We start from the raw sequence: 20,323 nt of genomic DNA, 5'->3' as shown, positions 1-20,323 counted from the left end.
GTTAGAATCAGTAGGTCAAATAAAAGGGCTTATATAGTTTATTAGAAGTACATGGTATAGAACAAGGCTTCTGCTTCCATTCATGGGCAGTGTTACATAATTTGGATCACTTCTTTTGAGAATAACTTGAAAAGTTGTCCGCCACCCACCAAAAAGATGTGTGTTTGAAGGCATCATATAACTAAAAAGACAGTGAAGGATCTCTAGGCCAGGATTTGGAGGAGGAGGAAGGCCCCAAGAGATGAGTCTGGTTTCTGAGGCTGAGAACTATGTAATTGTGGCTTTGAAGTACAGTTTTGAATTCTCTAAAGCTCAGTATCAATTCAGGGTATCAACTGAGAAAAAGCTTTTAGAATGAATTAAGTTCAGTCTAAGAGTTTCTGTATGTTAAAGAACTGTGTAATTAAAGCGGGTCCTAATGGCTCCCCAGTGCTCAAGTACATTTCTGTGTTTGCAGACCCATAGCAGTGTGGATTGCAGAACTGATTAGCTCTCCCTCTTCTGGTTAGCAACTAGAAAACTAATAACCAAACTGTAGCTTACCCTTGGTAAACTTTATATCATGCATTTTTATGTTAGCCTCATTCCTGACTGCATTTTATCTTGTTTTTCCTTTACCTTATCATTTATACCTATTCACAGTTTATAGTCCTATGTTTTATTAGTCTTTAAGTTACATCATCCACTTCTAAATGGAACAATTCAGATGATAAATTAAGTTTACTATATTAGAAAAGCACGTAGGAATGTTTCCATAAAACCATTAACTAAAAGTTCAGGTATTTTTAAGGATTATTTTCCAGTTATTTGGAAAACTCCCCTTTTTGGAACACCTCCTTTTTTGCATTTCCTCCATCATATTGCCAGGGGAACAAGGTGGTACCATATTGTTTCCTGAGTGAACATGTTAATTACTGGAGGCCTTTTATATGTTCCTCATTGTATACAGTATCATTTAACAATAACAGCCCTGCCCATCAGAAACTTGGCCAATGTCCTGCCAGTGTACTAGTTGGGGTTACCTTTATGTTGTTGCCTTCAGTTCTTAAGCCAGATCTAGGTATGGGGTAACTTCTTCAGATGCAAATTCTTGGTTTAGAAAATAGGGATTAGGTTAGTGTTTTTCACACTGTGCTGTGTTGCCTTAGTTGATCATGAAATTTTGTGAGTTAAGACAAGCATTTTAAAAATAAGAAAACAGAATAGAACATAACAGAATATGGGTTGTAGTGTAAAATGATTGCCTGCTGTGCCTTACAATTAAAAATATTTGAAAGATGCTTGTTTGAAGAAATCACAGTTGTCAAGATATACATTTCAAAGTCTCTAGTTCTTGGCTAAGACTATCCCATACTTTCATTTTAATTCCTCTGGGGAATGTAATAGTTCAATAAATTTTCAAAAGCTAAAGAAAAATAGGGCTGAAGTAAAAAAAACAATCAAGTAGATTTTTCTTATACAAGGAACATTCAGTATTAAAGAGTTGAACGTACAGTGTCAATTAAGAAAACTGAGCTTTTACATAGTTTTTACTATGTAAGCTGGACACATGCCCCCTTGTTGAGATGTGGATAAGCAGGTTTCATTACGTTTAAAATTTAGAGGTGTGGAATTTTATACTGGGACGAAGAAGGTTGTGTTGGAAGTCAGTAGTTGGCAAATGTGATGAAGCTGAAGGTTATGATGATTTGAAAAATGTTACCCACAAAGGGCAGCAGTCAGTCACAGGACTGGATAGCTGAAAGGCAGCTTTGAACAGCAGCTTGTTAGAGTCAGGAAGTTCTCCGGCACCTGCTTCCTTGTGTGTGAAGTGAGCTCCCAGGTTGCCGCATTTGTGTGAGAACCGGGTGAGGTGCCTGTCTAGCACATAGTACATGCTCAACCACTGTTAACTTTTTGTCTCATCTGTCTTATTTCTTAGGGTTTTCATTTGGGGTGCTTTGGTGTTGCATCTCAGTGTTCAAGTAGCTTTATGAGTTCTTTGTACACAACTATATATATCATTAGGATTTTGCTTGTATGGTATTTAAAGCAAAATTAATTTATATTCCCAGCTGGTGGGAGGTAGAAGGGGAACAGTTTATAGGCTCAAAAATACCTGGATAAGTAAAGGTTAGCTGGAGCTCTGCTAAAGATCTGTGGATGACAATTGTCCAGTCTTACTTAAGCAATGATTTGTTCAAGTAGAATTTAAAAAATTTTAACACACTTTGAAGACTATAGCACTTTAATATAAATGAAGTGTAAAGTAACTGCCATTACTTTGTTATCCACAAGAGGGAGAGCTTATACTTAGTAATAATTTTAGTTTTTTATATCTGTAGTTTTCTATTCAGGTGACATTAAGGGCCAAAGAAAAAGATTAGACATATGTTAAACTAGGTGACCTAGTTTTTGGTGTCACCTAATTTATAAGCAGTCTTCATTAAATTGAATTGGAAAATGTGTATTAGTGCTGCATTAACACCTCTATTATAATTTTCTCTTATTTTATATGGGTAGCTATTTTGAATGATGCAATGTTTGATATTCCAGTATCCAAACACTGTCTTGAGTACTGTACTTGCTTTTCTCCAAGTCAGGTACTGATTTACAATCTCAAGCCACTGTTTTTAATCTGTATGATTCATATCATGACTGTCTGCATGAATTAGCACATGTACAGTGTTTACACTTAGCTGCTACGTAATGTGAGTAACTCTTTTTGGGAAGCATGCTGAATGCCCAGAATTGAACCAAGGAACCACTGACTCTTCACACTTCAGACAGTTCCTATGTGAGACACTCATTGTAGCACACGGCTCAGATGTTGACTGCCGAAGCAGAGGTGGTTAACTAATTTTTGTGAAGTAATTATTTCACACCTATCAAAAACCTGCAGAAATCCCTGTGTTTTTTAATAGACAACTGGTTAACAAATGACGTTACAACAGATTAAAACAAGTAGATTTTTCTCAAAAGCAGTATAAAGTTTATTCTCCTGCTCCTATTGAAAGAATTATAGTCTGAGTGGAATGGGAATATTTTGACAAAAAAGGAATGCCATAATTCAAAATAACTGTTTTTGAATATATCTGTTGTTTCCATAATTAGAATAAGATATTAGATTTAGATATGAAGTGTTATCCTTGTAGTTTGTTTAAAGGTTTTTGTTTATAGCTAGACAGAAATTGAAGCATGACGTGACATGTTTGTTTAATTTGATTTCATTATTACTAAAATTATACTAATATCTTTAAGAGGCAGTAGGGTTGTTTGAACACTATGAGATCAGTTGTTCTTACGTATGTGTTGAAGATTTTGATTTATTTAGTTGGCAACTAAGAACCTAAAAAAAATCATGAATATGCAAATAAGAATGCTTAATGGAAGATGAAACTCAATAAAATTAGGTTTAAAATAACTGATTTATAACTTTTCAGATAATTGAGGTAAAATGAGAGGTATTTGTGAAGTTTTTATTTCTGTTTCATATAATCCTCTCTCCAGCTCCTTTTCCCTTACCAGGAAATCAGCTGGCTCTTCATGTCTTGTGCTGTCATGTCACATTGGTTTAGAACCAACAATATGAGACAGCCCAGTCAAACATAAAAGACTGGAATGCATGAAACCTAAATTTTAATGTGGGCTTCGGTGTACATTCAGAATTGATAACAGCATTTCAATTCACAACATCAGAACAGAATAATCAAAAGATAAATACAAATTCAAAATCCATCCATGAATGAATGTCACTTTATTTATTTATTTATTTTTTTGCGGTACGCGGGCCTCTCACTGCTGTGGCCTCTCCCGCTGCGGAGCACAGGCTCCGGACACGCAGGCTCAGCGGCCATGGCTCACGGGCCCAGCCGCTCAGCGGCATGTGGGATCTTCCTGGACCGGGGCACGAACCCGTGTCCCCTGCATCGGCAGGTGGACTCTCAACCACTGCACCACCAGGGAAGCCCTATTCTTGATCAGATTTGCAAGTGAAGACCATATTCCTTACTATTAAATATATTAACGCCACTGCACATCATAGGCTATCATAAAATCTCAGTCCTGAGGAGAGCACTATTAAACTCGTTGGTTAGAATACTTTTTATAATACCCTTCTGTTTAATATAGTTCAGTTAATTGATAAAAATTAGGTCAGTGTTATTGTGAATAAGATTTTTTCACTTGTTATAATGCTCTATTTAAATATTTTAATTATTTAATGAGGATGTTTTGTTTAATTTGTATTATTTCACAACAATTTGAGCAGAAATGAAGATAAGCTCATTTCTATTTTAAAGTTATTCCCTTCTCTCCACAGAGAATAATAACCGTTAACTTTTTTTTTTAAAAAAAACAACCCTGTATTTCAGTGATAATATGCAAAGTGCATACTGGGAACTGAAGAGAGAAATGTCTAATTTACATCTGGTGACTCAAGTACAAGCTGAACTGCTAAGAAAGCTGAAAACCCCAACTGCAATCAAGAAAGGCAAGTCAGGGTTTGCCGGAAACCACTGATTCCAGCCAAACTGCTCAAAGAGCAACTCGTTATCGTATCTTATCGAAATCTCATCAAATGAGTTTGATAAGCCAAAGTATATGTAGTCTATTCACAGCCACCCATTCTCTGCTCTGGCTTCAGCCTCATACTGGTCAACTTCACACATAAAGGTGTTGCTGATGTGTGTTTCTTCAGTACTGTATTCTTTTCCCCTTGTGGCTTTTTTCTCAGCCAAGTGTTGCTTATGTGTTCAAGGCTGAGGTGTTAAGTTTGCTCTAGTTGACCTTTTACCACAACTACTTCATATATTAAAAAAAAAAAAGACACCAAAAGCTACTTTCATTCCAGTGCTACAGAATATACCAAAGACGTAGCTCTTTAAATTGTTTTTAAAGAGAGAACTCTGATTCGTTACTTGGTTATTTTCATTTTTTGTAAACTTAATTTTTCTTTCCTTAAAGAACAGATTGTTTTGAATAGAGACTAGATGCTATATTCACTTAGCCCTTTCAACCAAACAAAAATTTTCATTGCTTTGCATATTTAACTGCTTGGCTGATTAAACCTTTTCCTGAGTTTTGTGTTAACTAGTAGTGGCTACTTTGCCAAAGCTGTTTCTATACTGAGAAAAATCAGTGCATTTGTACCTTTTATTACGTAATGATTGTATTCCTGTAAAGTTGTGTAATGTAAATTTGAATGCTGTAAACTTTATTTTTAAAGGAATGAGATGTGACTTTTTATTTTTTAAAAAATCATTAATTTAAAACTGTCATTTGCACCTCAAATTGTCCCTAAAGAGGGCACGAGAGATTTTATAAATAGTTCTCCTCAGAAATGTTTCTTGTGGGGTGGGGGACGTTGCATGTTGGGACAGAAAGCTAAATTCAGAATTGCCTTTCCGTTTCTAGGGTTAGTTACTTACGAACCAGGCAAAACAATAAGGTACTTTGGCATGCCCCAACTTAGTTTACGGTTCATTTTGTCCTCAGGTTTTCCAGTGGCCAGGGTTACATATGAGACAACTTTAAGTTGATGGTAGAAATAAGACCTCTCTTAAATGAGACTCATGGAGTAATTTTTCAGTGAGCCTCTTATATACTAAATAGAACTTCCAAAAAATAATTAAGGAGAAATGCTCTCTACTCATTTGGAAACGCTTATTGTCGTGTCGTTTCTGAGCTGGTGAAGGATTTTAACCGCAAGTTTCTAGCACGTTTCCTACGACAGTGCCAGGCCTGGGGCCACCACTCTCCACAAAGAATTGAGTGCTTTGCGGAGTGGACAGAGATAAGCCCAGGGCACCTTTTCTCTAGACCCACATGTCACCCTGTCCAGAAGCTGAGCACTGTCACCTCCTCCCAAGAAAAGGGGCAGTGAGCTTATTTTTTAATGTGGTTCAGTTTCTTTCTCCTTTAAAACTAGAGTCAGGCCTTGGTGGCACTTGGTATCCGTACAGAGGGAGGGAGGCACGCCCTTGCTTTGTGTTGTCTGTGGCTGAACAGCAGCTGGAGAGCGGTCTGTTTTCTAAGCCATTACATGTTACTAAACTCATTTTTTTTGCTTTTTTTTGACCTATATTGTGACCATAGCAGAACTTACATTTACCATTATATATATTTGACAAGAAATGAGATGATTTTATAGCTTTTAATTTAAATTGTTTTATCCATAAAAGCCTTTAATATATATCAAATTTCAGTTGGGTCTCACCAATTCACAATGTAGTTATTTCTGGAAAAATTTACTTTTGGACCACCTATGGAAAACAGATTTGACTAAGCTAAGGAATATTACATCTAACAAAATTATTAAAACTTAAGAACAGCTTTCTTAGTCTCCACTGACACACAAACATTCTGCAAGCCTTCTCCAGCCATATTAAGAGCCAGGAACAGGGTCTTTACTTGTATTTTAAGTGAATTGGTTTCCAGCTTTTTAAAATAGGAATTTCCTCATGTTCACTATGATATGGGCGAGACAAGATTCCTGTGTCCATTTTGCAGACGAGAGAAGTGACACCTGGAGCAGTCAAGTGTCACCCTGTCAGTAAATAGCGGATCCAGGATTAGAACTGAGATCATCTGTCAACTTCAACTCACACTGCCACAGTGATCGCACTAACTTGGAAATGTCCATTTCCAGTTCTAGAATCAACCAAATTAACAAAGTGTTTGTTTACTGTTTTATGATCATAAATACCAGGACAGCTGATGCTTAGCCTGTGCTTTCTTTTCAGCTTGTGCCCCAGCAGGATGCATGGAAGACCTTGGGAAAGACAGCACAAAGCTGCACTTGATGAATTTTACTGCAACATACAAAAGACAGGCCCCTCTCTCACCAAACAGCAAAACTCTTTGTCATGCCACGTCTTCCCCTTTACCAGGAGATGCAAAGGTTTTATCAGAGAAAGCAGCTCTCCAGTCATGGACAGATCATGAGCGATCCATTCCTCACGATGGCACAAACTTTCAGGAACACAATTCTTATGGCAGAAATTCTCTGGAAGATAATTCTTGGGTATTCCCAAGCCCTCCTAAATCAAGTGAGACAACATTTGGGGAAACTAAAAATAAACCTTTGCCTTTACCCAACCTGCCACCACTGCATTACTTGGATCAACAACATAATCAAAACTGCCATTATAAAAATTAATTATGAAGAGATTTATGACGTTCTCACAAGGTTGCTGTATCTCCCTCAGTGGTTTTCTTGGGAAATCATTAACAAACTGAAAGCAGATTTTGATTAAACTTTTGCAGAGTTCTTCAGTATTTACATTTGCACATAATGTACCCTATTATGTAGTTGATTTTTCAGTGTGAAAGAACACCCTCCGGCTAAGAATCAGATATGTGTTACTAATTAATAAACCTAAGGTGTTTCACAATGACAACTCTACCTTTGATGATAATTGTACATTTCTGCCCATCACATGAAGAATGGAATTGAAAGTTTTCAGACACGGTTTTACAAAGCATGTGAAATGCCTAACTCATAAAAATAAAGGAGACCATTGTATCAGAGAAAAAGCATGTTAAGTTGCTTTAAGTTGCATAAAGGAGTGAAATGGCAATGTGACTTAGGTTATATTTCTGCTGACCTTATAATGCGTAAGGATAAGGAAATTACAGTGGAACAATATTATCTGGGTTATTGCATCTATATGTGGTATTGTGTCTCAAAGTATAAGATTTAAAGTCATTTTATGATCACGATGTTGATAAAATTTAAAGTACAATTTGGATTTTAAGACTTGAAATCTGCTCATTGAAGCCAACTCTGTCCTGGTACATCCCTCAAGTCTTAATTGAAAAAAAGTGATGAAATAGTTGAAAAACTATGTGGTGTGTGAATAAACTATTACAGTCATATACATTATCCAGTTAGAAGTAGGAATAGTATCACAAAGGCTTCAGTCTAATCTGTCCTTCAGTGCTATAGTGAAAATCCCAATGGGTGTGTAACTGTATAAAGCCGTTTTCTTCAAAGGGTCTACACCTGCTTGTTACGTAGAGCAGCTTATTAACTGGTTAAACTTTGTTTTGAAATGTAATGATTTTACTTACTGAGAAAGTGGTTTTTAATTAATTAGAATCCTAGAAACCAAATTCTGTGCTGTATTGATATATGATAATAGTATAATCATGAAATGTCCCCCAATGCTTTGATTCTAAGAGCCTATCAATCATTTATAACAAGTAACAAGGATAGCTTCATATGGAAATTTCTCTGTATTCTTTCAGGGTGGTGGTATTAAGAATATTAGTAATATATGTCTCCGTTCCTACATCTTTTGCCTGAGATAAAGCGTTTCATGTAGAAGGCCTTTATCCTTTTTGATAGACAGTTGCAAACACCTTGGACTCAAAAGAATATTTCAAATCTCTTCTACATTAACTGAATAGCATACATATATAAACAGTGTTCACCATTCACCAGATATTTGTCTTTCTATTATCTTACTCACTTATTCAGGCTTGTCTGTGATTAATGGAGTTGGTGTCAGATGCTGGAATTTATTCTGACCAATGAACACAGCTGACTCGAGGGAGTACAATCTCCTGCCAAGTAATAGAACAAAACCCAGTATGCATAAAACAAATACAAGACCCCAGGCTTTAGCTGAAGGAAGCAACTACCTGTGTAATAACAAAGCAGCAGAAACTATTTGTCATGTGGCTGCATAGGCTGTACATTATATCTAATCTCTAATGTAGCTTACTGGTTTGCCTTTTTTAAAACCAAGATGGAGCATTTTCCTTTGTAAAGAAAATAAGTCATATGACATAATGGCTTGATTAATGTTTTGAACAATGCCAAGACATTACTTAAAATAAATTATTTTTGTTTGAAATTGAAGTGGAAATATTGTCCTTGCCTAAATATTCCAGGGTCATGTACTAATTATAGGTTGTTAATCTGATTCATGTAACAGACATTTGTCTTGTTAAACCAACTTCTGAATGGAGACAATGCTTTTGCATCTAAACAATAGGGTAGCTATCAAACAGGTATGCTAGATGTTCTTGACAGTTTAGAGTGCTAAACAAATGATGTAAAACTATTTAGGAAAGGGTAACCAAAAGAAATTTTCCCAGTCATAAATTTTTAAATGTATTTTATGATCATTTCTGTTATTGGTGAGATTCAAAGAGAAGTGAGAGAATGGCCCATCTGTAGCTTATTTAAAATGGAAAATTTTGTTGACTTGTTTCATACTAGTTGAAGCTTGCTCCAAAGGACTTCCCTTGAAAATTTCTTTAACCTCCAGATTTTCATAAGGATAACCCAATTCCGCACATCCATAACTCAACAGAGTGAAAAGAACACGGATAACAACAACAAAAGCCTCTCAATCCTCCCCATTAGCTAAAATACAAGTTACATCTTCTCTAAAAGGAAACTGAGGTTCTGCTAAAGTGGAACCTAATTCATAACTAGAGCAGGGATGTACCTCTGTGGAACACAAGAACCAAAGTAGAGGGGAGAGTTCAGGCTTCAAGCACTAAAGGACTGAATCCTGTGAAAACAGTCATGGTCTCATGCAGAAACGCTGTCTGGAGAAGGCAGATCGTACGGGTAGAAGATCTGTGGCCTGTAACTGAACAGGAGAGGGTCAGCAGAGGTGCAGGGGTGCCAGCCAGAGGAAGAGCCGAGTGGACGGGGACGGATTCCCCAGAGTACCATGCATGCAGTGGACATTTTTATACTCTATAACCTAGTCTGTCTAGCACTTGTGGGGAAGCAACATCTACATAGATGAATTTTCCACATAAAAATGAAGCTGGCCCCTCTAATTCTAATTAAAATAATTATAAAATAACCACAAGTTGTATATTTTTAGTAGCTTTTTAAAGTAACCATTTTGCCCTTTCCTCACTTAAGTCATTGAAAACAAACTAATTCCTGTGCTCTAGGAAATCAAAAGGCCCCCAGAGGAGCATGGGCTTGTTTACCCCCATGCCATGTGGTCTCTGTGGCTGTATCTGCTTTGCTTGTCTGCTCCTGTTGTCTCCCTCCTTTTGATCTGTATACCTGGAAAATGTGGTCTCTCTGGGTTTCAAGTAAGAGTCAAGTAGTTCCTTTGAGTGGTCTACTCAAGAGCAAAGTGTGGAACTTGAACATCGCATGGTTCTTTAGGGTCCTATTTACTTTTAACTCGATGGGCTCAGTTAAATCTTGTCCTAGTAGGCAGGAATTTCTATTTGTGATTTTAATAAAAACTATGTAAATACATAAAAATTTTACTTACCTGGAAACTAGTTGCAATGGCTATGGTGAAGAGTTAACAGCTCATAGGAAAAAAAGCAACTTTTAATATAAAAGCTGAATCTGGGATCAAATTATTACATCAGGACAGAAATTTTTTACACTAGTTCCTGAAACCACTACTATGTTACAAAATGGTCATTCATCCTTATAAAGAAGACTTTTTTTTTTTTTTTTTTTTTGCGGTACGCGGGCCTCTCACCGCTGTGGCCTCTCCCGTTGCGGAGCACAGGCTCCGGACGCGCAGGCTCAGCGGCCATGGCCCACGGGCCCAGCCGCTCCGCGGCATGCGGGATCCTCCCGGACCGGGGCATGAACACGCGTCCCCTGCATCGGCAGGCGGACTCCCAACCACTGCACCACCAGGGAAGCCCAAGAAGACTTTTTAAAAGATTAAAATATTTTCAGTAGCAGAATTAACAGGTCAAGGAATGCCACTACATTTTAGGAAATTTTCTATTAAAGATGTAAGTAAAACTAATTCATGTACAAGCACTTATCTCATCTATGTTTCCAAATAAGCCTTTACTTCTACTAATAACCATTAAAGCGCATTTACCATGTCCAAGACTCCAAGTATGTCCAAGTACATACTCTACTTCCCTACTCAGTTAATCCTCAGTGGTGGAGCCAGGTTCATGACCATCCTGCTATACTGCCAAGTTATTAACTCCTTTGAAGGCTTCCATTCCTGCTTTCCTTTAGTTACTTCTGGTCCCATGATTAGTCTATAGATTGATGAGTAAGATTCATGTGGAAACCTAAAGACTGGTATCACTGTTAGAGAACTATAGCTGTTCTCTATATGAAAAACCCCATTACAACCCAGGCAAACCATGTCCCATTTCCCTGCTTATTCCTATGCCATTCAATAAACTCAACTTTGAAGTTTAAAAAAATATATTTTAGATAAAATTATTTCCATAATTAAGGATAAACCCATTATGCCCAGGTAAACCATGTGCCAATTCCCCACTTACTCCTATCCCATTCAATAAACTCAACTTTGAAGTTTAAGAAAAACCTTTATTTCAGATAAAATTATTTCCATAATTAAGGATAAAGCAGACACTTCTTTGAGTCCATCATTTCAGGTGACTGTGATTTCCATGAACATTGGCGTTACTGAGTATCATTTGAATATTTGCCTACATGCTTGTGGGAAGCTTCTGCAGCCTTTTTTTGGTAGGAATTCCAGTTTTTCTGAATTCTTCCCTTTCCTTCAGGTATTCCATTTTGCATTCTTCATAAAAGGCTGGATCATTATAGCTATGAAAAAATGAAAATCTTTTAAAGGGAATCACTTTGTAAGCATATAAGCTTATTTTAACAATAAATTCAGACATCCGGTTCATCAGGCACAATCTTTAGAAGCAGGTTTTTAGTAATGGTCATAAATTCATTGTAAACATTAGGCTACCAAATTAAAGAAAAAAAAGACCTAATGGTTCTTTTTTGAATACCAATGTCCCAGGATAGGACAATGGGAAGTCAGGGCACCCATCCTCAGGGATCCATGAGAGCAGACAAGACTGCATCACAATTATGTACACAAAGTACTACGGCAGTTGTGGCCCGAAACATGAGGCAGAGTGGAAAAAGGGGAGCTGTCAGGGGGAGACGTTTGAGTTGCATTTTGAAGGACCAACAGAAACCCACATAGAAGGCACATGTGGAAAATCCCACAGATGAGGAAAAACTGTGATGCATGAAGAAGGACAAGTAGATTAGTACCACCATAGCAGATCATGTGCAGGAGAAAGGGCATGAGATGCTGGAATGGGGAGGGCCAAATCATGGCGATCCATTCATGCCCCACTGAGAAGTCAAATCTACCCTGAACGGGCACTGTTCACAAAGCAACTGTAAGATCAGTTCTGTGCCTTAGATTGGGGGCCCCCAACCCCTGGGCCACGGACCGGTACTGGTCTGCGGCCTGTTAGGAACTGGGCTGCACAGCAGGAGGTAAGTGACGGGCAAGGAGCAAAGCTTCATCTGCCGCTCCCCATCGCTCGCATTACCGCCTGAACCATCCCCTCCCCGCCCCCACCGTGGAAAAACTCTTCCACGAAACTGGTCCCTCGTGCCAAAAAGGTTGGGACCACTGCCTTAGATGAATCTGACAGCATGTGGCAGATAGGCTAAAGGTGGGCAGCAAGGGTGTCCAATAAATAAGCTATTACAATAATCCAGACAAGAAATGAGGAGGACCTAAGCCAAAGGAAGCACAGTTCTGATGAAAAGGATGAAGTGGATCTGGGGGAGAATGAGGAGATGAAATCAACAGGAGATCAGGAAGATTCTAGATCCAAGACAACTATAATTCACAAAGACACGAGGCAGGAGTCAAAGGAGCTCAGTTCGGTTTCGGACCAGCAGAGGGAAGTGGAGACATGCCATGACCCATAGGAAGCAGCTGAATTCCACAGGTGCAAACTGAGCTTTCTCAGATTTAAAACGGAGAAGAGAACCTGGGGAACCAGCTTTAAGGAAGAGGTTAAGGAAGAAAAGGTGGAGAAGAAATAGGTAGAGATGCCGAGGAGACAGGAAAGAGCTTAAAGAGGGAAGCCAGATGGAAGGGACTTCCAGGGGCTTCCAGAGAGGGGTCAAGTATCAGAGAAAAGATGGAACCTCCCAGAAGAGCAGTTCCAGTGTCGTGAGGGCAGAAGCCAGACTGCAGTTTACTGAAGGATGAGTGAGAAGAGACGGGGAGAAATAATAGAACACAAAACTGACTCAGGGTGTCACCAGGCGGAGATGAGAGAGGGTAGTGGCTCCACCCATGGAATGTTGACAGTAAGTAAAGCAGAGCCCCCACTCAAGCAAAGACAAAAAAGCAGTATTTCTTAGAGTATGTTGAGACTTGAGGTCAAGTAGAATTCTTCCTAATAGCTCTCATTTCTTTCCCACAAATGTCAGTCACTCCTCTTGGTTTGCTCCCCTCTCTTCTAAGCAGTTACAGCCTCCCCCTGCACCCCAGGATGGACTGGGACCTGTTATCTTCTCCATCTCTAGGGGGCGCGACAGATGGCAGGATATGCCAATGATTAATATCCAGATAACAAAAGCTAACAAATAACACAGACAAACTTTTAAAAAGAGCTAACAATTACTGAGTACATAGTATCTCCTATGTGCCAGCGCTGGGGTGACGTGTTTCCACGTGAGGAAGAATCACCCCACCTGACAGTGAGGACCCTGCACGGGTTGCAGGGGGAGCTACGCCCCGGGGGACCCAGGAGACACCAGCTCGCTGCCTTCCCCATGGTCCCTGCTCCTGGCTCCAGTGCTGCCCTGTCCCAACTAAGAATAATGAGTCCCTATGATATGATGACTGAAACCAAGGTGTCAAAATCTTTCAATCAATGTACAAAAGGGAATTTAACAAATTCAGTCACACAAATGTGAAAGAGGTTCATCTATTCATTCAACATCTCTTGGCAGCTCTAGGGACCAGAACTCTTACTTCTCCACAGTTAAACACTTAGTGCAGGTCTGGGCTCATAAAAAAGAGCAGCTATTAGAATTGTTTATTGACTTGAGCAAAGACATGCGGACTTGGAGTATGTTTCCTTATCTATAAATGTAGAGGTTCAGTATTCTAAAAGAGTCTATAAATTCATGTGTACATTATTTGTTATCAAAAAAGAAAACAATTTAAGATTCAGATAATCACCACATTTTATGTAATTGCCTAAGAAGTATCAAACAATCCTGACACAGATGCTTCACAGGCTAGGGGAGCAGAGTACAGAAGGAAGTAAGGGTTCGCCAAAACTAAGATCTCACGGACAACTACCAACTCCCTACTCACTAAAGCACTGTATCCACAACACTGCCTGTCAATAATGTGGGTGATAAAACATGTGGGGAGATGAGCAGAAAGCAGCTGCATTCAAAGGCCTCTGCATATTTTTACTTTAAGATTCAAGGAACTACAACAGAATATCAGTGAACATGATATTTAAGAATTATTTTTCAAAGTAATTTAACTTCAAAAATCTAAATTTACCTTTGTAGCCTTCATTTGATTTATTGCAACTCTCCTAGAAGTTAAATTACATTAGTCCAAAAGATCCCAAGGCTGGCAAAAGTACCTTTTCATTAGAAGAGATAAACATAATATATTCTATTTTCTGTTCATGAAAAGGAATTTATTAAATCATATGAAAAATCTTGTATTTTAATCAGATAAAATGCTGACAAACACACAAAACTTGAAAAGACCCTTCATAAATATGTTGTATCGTTTTTCTTAGAAGAATCTTTAACAAATTAAAATTTTAGACTCAGCCAACTATATGACAAATTTGGTGGGGAGAAGTAGAGATTACATGTAATGAGTTAAATAACATACTCTTATCTACTACACAGACTACACACACACATATACACAGGAGCACAAACGCTGAGGTAACTACTTACTAAGCAGTTAGACATTCTTTCAATGCAGAATTTTCTTTGCGGCATTTTACTACCATAAGGATTCCAGAGTCCTTGCAACATTTAGTGAAATCTGAAATAAAAAATTTGGAAGAAAAAAATGACCTGTAATTACATCACTGTAATTGTTAACAGCTCTAAAATATTCACTCATTTAACATCTATTACCTAGACTGTACTTGGCTCACAGAACATGCTCCACGAAAGACGTGTACATGGATAAAAGGCAGAATAAAAGTCCTTTACTCTGTAGATTTGAAAGGGGGAGAGGAGACCTCTGAGGTGAAGAGTGAAGGGACTTCACAGAGGCAGAATGTAGAGAGTAAGTAGGATTTCTAATTCAGACATACTTCATTGTACTGCATTTTACTACTGTGCAGACACTGCATTTTTTTTTTTACAAATTGAAGGTTTGTGGCAACACTCCTTTGAGCAAGTCTATCGGCACCATTTTTCCAACAGCATTTCCTCACTTCATGTCTCTGTGTCATATTTTGATAATTCTTGAAATATTTCAAACTTTTTCAGTATTAATATAATTGTTACGGTGACCTGTGATCAGTGATCTTTGATGTTACTATTGTAACTGCCAACACAGAGAAGATAGCGAGAGAACTGGAATTGGAAGTGGAGCCTGAAGATGGGACTGAATTGCTGCATCTCCTGATAAGACTTGAACAGAGGGGAAGTCGCTTCTTATGGATGAGCAAAGACAGTGGTCTTGAGATGGAATCTACTCCTGGTGAAGATGCTATAAAACTTGTTGAAATGACAACAAAGGACTTAGAATATTATATAAACTTAGTTGATAAGGCAGCAGCAGGGTTTGAGGGGACTAACTCCAGTTTTGAAAGCAGTTCTACTGTGGGCAAAATGCTATCACACAGCACTGCAGGCTGCAGAGCAATCATTCATGAAAGGAAGAGTCCTTCGATGCAACAAACTTCATTGTTGTCTTATTTTAAGAAATTCACCCCAACCTTCAGCAACCCCACCCTGATCAGTCAGCAGCCACCAACATCAAAGCCAGATCCTCCATCAGCAAAAAGATTACGACTCGCTGAAGGCTCAAATGATGGTTAGCATTTTTTAGCAATAAACTATTGTTTAGTTAAGGCATGTACATTCTTTTTTTGGACATAAGGCACACTTTAATATAGTGTGAACATAACTTTTAAATGCACCAGGAGACCAAAGAATTCGTGTGACTCACTCTATTATGATATTTACTGTATTGTAGTGGTCTGAAACCAAACCTGCAGCATCTCCAAGGTCTCCCTACAGAGAAAAAGAGTATATTCTATGGATGAACAACAAGGTTCTACTGTATAACACAGAGAACTATATTCAAAATCCTGTGATAAACCATAATGGAAAAGAATATTAAAAAAAGAATGTATATATATGTATAACTGAATCACTTTGCTGTACAGCAGAAGTTAACACATTGTAAATCAACTATACTTCAATTTAAAAAAAAAAAAGAGTATATTCTAGAAGAAATGAATAGGAAGAGTAAAAGGGGAGTTGTGCCCAGACACAGGCCTCTGGGGGCCAGTTTCTGTGTGTCTTCTGATGGCATCAATTTACCCTCTTTCTTTCACACAACCTGCCATGGTCCTTCACTTCTGATAATAGGGCTCCCATCCCATTCCTGAGTCAACTCTGAAATGCCCCAGAAAATCCAAACGGCTTTCTATCACATTTCCATTCTGGTAGTTTCCCTTTTAAATTGTACTGGCCCCTTGGCATCCTGCCTTCTCAGGACCACCAACCCAGAAAACCCAGGTGCCAGAGGCCAGCCACAGTGGGGCCCTCTGCTTCTCTACTGGGTCTGCTTTGGGTCAGACCAGGTCCCTCCTCAGGACAGTGTATGGGGTTCCCCTGCTTGGGCAGCAACTCTCCTGAACTCTTCTGGTCCTTCTCCTACCCACTGGGGGCTCTAGTCCCAGCCCCAGCCGCCTCCAGTCTGTAACCAACCATGTCCATGTCAGACCTTAAAATATGACATCATCCTCACAGAGAAGCTGGAGAATAGCTTTTATAACTCTTTTAGTACAAAATTATCAGGATTCCCCTCTTTTCTTGAGCTCTGTATTACCCTTTCAGCTACTAAGAAATAAAATTTATAATCATCTTAAAGCAAGCAGGTAATTTCAGGAGTCTCCATGAAGACACAAAATATGTAACAAAAGTGAAATTTTAAACCACAAGGAAACTGAAAATGATTGAGATTTGTAAATGCACAAGAAACTCCTTCGAGGGGTATGCCAGACCAAGAGGCCTATGGCACGGACGTCCAAGTCCACTGCACAGTCTGCAGGATGAGGGGTGATGGGAGTGAGGACAGCTGATGTGGGAGAGGACCTGACTTCAAACGGTGTGCGTGTCTGGTCACACACAGCGGGGCAGGGATGCTCCAGCTCAGAGCATGGGCTCCTTCAGCTTGCTGTTCACCAGTCTCAGAACTGCCACTGTTTACAGAGTCCTGAACCGAATCAGGCATCTTTTTCACTCAACTACACATGTTCTTGTCATCTCTTCACTGATGAGCTGGGCACGTGGGCCAAATCAGAGCAAGGGGACTTCCTGTGTCCTTTGATGAGGATCCCCTATGACTCAAAAAGGCAGAGCAGACTTACAATCAGCTCGTTCTCATCAAAGGTCCTGAATGGGGGGCCACAAGGTTATTGAAAAGTCCACTAACTTCCACTCTGGAAAGCCATTAGCATCCCTACATATGAACTGCTCTTCATACAGCCTGATGTTAAGACCTGCCTTTCTAGAGGCAAGGGTTATGATCCTAAATAAGAATTAAGACAGGAGCAACCCTCAAAGGGAATGTGAACGTAAAGTTAATCCAGAAGTGACTGTTAGATGGTGGTGACAAACCGTGGGCTGACTCTTCGCAGCCTCACCATCACTCAGAGACCTGGATCAACCAGCACATTCAAGTATCATCTACAGAAAGGTCATGAGCATCATGAACTTTACCTCATGAACATATGCTAGTTGACCAAACCCCAATCCCTTGCAGGAAAACATGAATACAAGGGCTATTACCAAAAGTACACTTTCTGAATTTAACACACCCAATACTTTTACACTTGACAAATTCACAACAGAAGGCTTAGGCATTGAAATATGCTAAGATTTGTTTTCCCTAATATGACTAAAAATGTCCTCAAGTAGGGACCTGACTCCAGATAGCATTTATGTGTTCTGATTACAATAAAGGCACAGTCTCTGTATTTTCACACTTGTCCAGATCTCTTCAGGAGTAACTGTGACTGGCCTGAAGCCTCAAGCTGTTTGTAAGGTTTCTGTCACTTGTTTAGCAACAAGATTTTAATGAGGATCCTTCTTTCAAACCACATTAGCAAACATTCATATATCAGTGATGTTGCCAGATTCCTAGGATGGTATTCTGAAACAAGCCCAATTTAAATCTCTTCTGTCTCTCAATATTAAGTGTTAAAGAGCTTGTATACCTGTATATAAATAAATTATTCACCATTAAAGACTATGAAAATGAACTTTCATTCACTTACGTATATCTTAAGGTAATGCAAATAAATATCAATAAACAGTGAGAGAGATGATTAAAAGTTATTCCAAACTTTAAAGAAATGTGCTTAAAGATAGCACTCAAGACTTCTTTCTTCAAAATATCAAGAACATGAAATTCTATCCTTCTTCTGTAAACACTCATTTCTCTGAAAGAAACCACTTAACAAATAAACTATGGGTAAAAATATTCTGTGGGCATGATAAAATTTGGATCAAGTGAAGCTAGGGAAAACAGAAAGACATAAAGTCTCCTATTAGTCTAGGATAATGGGCAAAACAATCATACTGTGATTAAATACAAGAAGTCCATATAATTTCCAGTTTATATAAGAAAAAACTTGGGGAACCTCCATATAAAAGCAGTAAGAGAAAGAAATGGTTTGGAATTCATTGCTTTTCACACATTTAATTTATGGAACTTCTGAATGTATTTTAATATTTAAATAACCGCCAAAAATACGGTTTCCTGATTAAGCCAAGGATGAAGGGCAAGGCTGTGCGTGGGAGCAGAAATGCTTACCTTCCACACGTTTCATTTAGTCAGTTTCAAGCAACGTACTATTTTGCAAATGCAGTCATACAGGTAGAACTAAAGCATTCAATGAGAAATGACAATTTAAAAACATACAATATTAAAAGAAGTAATTCCAATGTTTCATATCTCTGACCAGAACCACTCCTTTTATGATTCCACTAACTTATATTTTCTAAAAAATCCTGAGCTTATGAATTTTTTACACAACCATCTTTAGACATAGCACTTACTTCTAACTTTCTAGTACTTTTATTTCCTCAATCAGTAAAGTACTTATAGAGTACCTATTTTGTTTCCAGCATTACAAAAAGCAGAGCTCTATTTGGGTACCAACGTAATTTAGAATTTTAACATATAAGCTCTGTGTAATATTTCCATGACTACACCACCATCTTGATGGTTTCACTTTTAAATCTGGAACTTCAATTTAATCTAAAGGAAAGACATTTAGGAGGTCTTGCTTATTAAAGAAATGTAGTAGGCAGATTTTTAAATCACCCTAAATTCAAAACATATAATCAACTCTACAACTGGAAATCTTACGCATAAAACGGCTTCCTTATAGTGAGCTAGATAATAAAAACAGAGATGTACTTGATACAATGTATAAATGATCTGTTGACCAGTTACTGAATCAGAAGAGGTTTTTAAATGATACAACTTGGGGACAGTCTAGGTAGGTGTCAACTTTTCTTAAGATTTCACTTCAGACAAAGGTGTCTGTGAGTTTTAGATTTATAACAGAAATTGAAATCTAAAGCTAATTTTCCCAGGAGAAGCTATCTTCTAAGTGAAGACCTGTGTGCAGAGCCTCCTCAAGCTGTGGAGGCAGAGGGCCCTGGGTGCTGAGCTCACCAGCGTCTCGTGCAGGGGTGAAGACCTGAACCAAGGCATGTGTCCTCTCCCTCCTAATGGCTGCTCAGAGAGGGCAGCCATGGCCACAGGCCACAAAGCACATTATCTATATAATCAACGTATTTCATGAAGCTCATGGGAAATAGTTTGTAAACAGCTCTGACTTTATGAATACATTTGTTTATAAAATTTAGTAATGAAACTGTAAGAGCTCTTCACAACCTTTGAGTCCATGATACCAGTAGTATGGCTTCTGGAAAGAATTCAATCCAATCCAACCTACAAAAAAGCCAAATATTATAAATAATTCTAGAATGGGTGAGAAGCTACTTAGGACAAGCTCAATTTAGTTGCAAGAAGTGTATTAGTGAGTATCTGCCAGCAAACACTGTAACAACAACAAAATTCCATAGACAATTTTTCAAGAGATCCATAAAACTAACCCTTCAATGGAAAACATAACACGCAGAAGCCACCTCATCTTTTATGAGACACATTCACTGAAACACTGGTTTCTTCACTGCACTCACACCTCAAAATGTTTGTTTCCAAAGGTAAATCAAAACTACTGGGGCTTCCCTGGTGGCACAGCGGTTGACAGTCCGCCTGCTGATGCAGGGGACATGGGTTTGTGCCCCGGTCCAGGAAGATCCCACATGCTGCAG

At 38.5% G+C, this 20,323-nt stretch overlaps 2 protein-coding genes across 11 annotated transcripts in view; one reads left to right on the top strand and one right to left on the bottom strand.

Annotated features, from left to right (window-relative positions):
• AZI2 (5-azacytidine induced 2) overlaps window positions 1-8,845 on the top strand; it is a 36,593-nt gene extending 27,748 nt beyond the window's left edge. The window contains exons 7-8 of one of the 2 annotated variants that reach the window (XM_067753548.1): window positions 4,353-4,471; window positions 6,723-8,845. In XM_067753548.1, coding sequence (XP_067609649.1) covers window positions 4,353-4,471; window positions 6,723-7,138 — 535 coding nt within the window. In that variant the 3' untranslated portion in view covers window positions 7,139-8,845. The remainder of the gene's footprint in view (window positions 1-4,352; window positions 4,472-6,722) is intronic. The other variant, XM_067753549.1, reaches the window with a different exon arrangement.
• A 2,415-nt stretch (window positions 8,846-11,260) lies between these two features.
• The window catches only part of CMC1 (C-X9-C motif containing 1), a 130,000-nt gene continuing 120,937 nt past the window's right edge, over window positions 11,261-20,323 (bottom strand). For 7 of the 9 annotated variants that reach the window (XM_067753564.1, XM_067753560.1, XM_067753565.1 and 4 more), the window contains 2 exons: window positions 14,681-14,771; window positions 11,261-11,524 (listed from right to left, as the gene is read on the bottom strand). In XM_067753564.1, coding sequence (XP_067609665.1) covers window positions 11,404-11,524; window positions 14,681-14,771 — 212 coding nt within the window. In that variant the 3' untranslated portion in view covers window positions 11,261-11,403. Of the gene's footprint in view, window positions 11,525-14,680; window positions 14,772-19,880; window positions 19,938-20,323 lie in introns of all 9 variants that reach the window. The other 2 variants (XM_067753566.1, XM_067753559.1) reach the window with 1 other exon arrangement.

This window comes from Pseudorca crassidens, chromosome 10 (genome assembly GCF_039906515.1).
Source record: "Pseudorca crassidens isolate mPseCra1 chromosome 10, mPseCra1.hap1, whole genome shotgun sequence".
NCBI classification, from domain to species: Eukaryota; Metazoa; Chordata; class Mammalia; order Artiodactyla; family Delphinidae; genus Pseudorca; species Pseudorca crassidens.
This window is presented reverse-complemented; position numbering and strand designations above follow the sequence as displayed.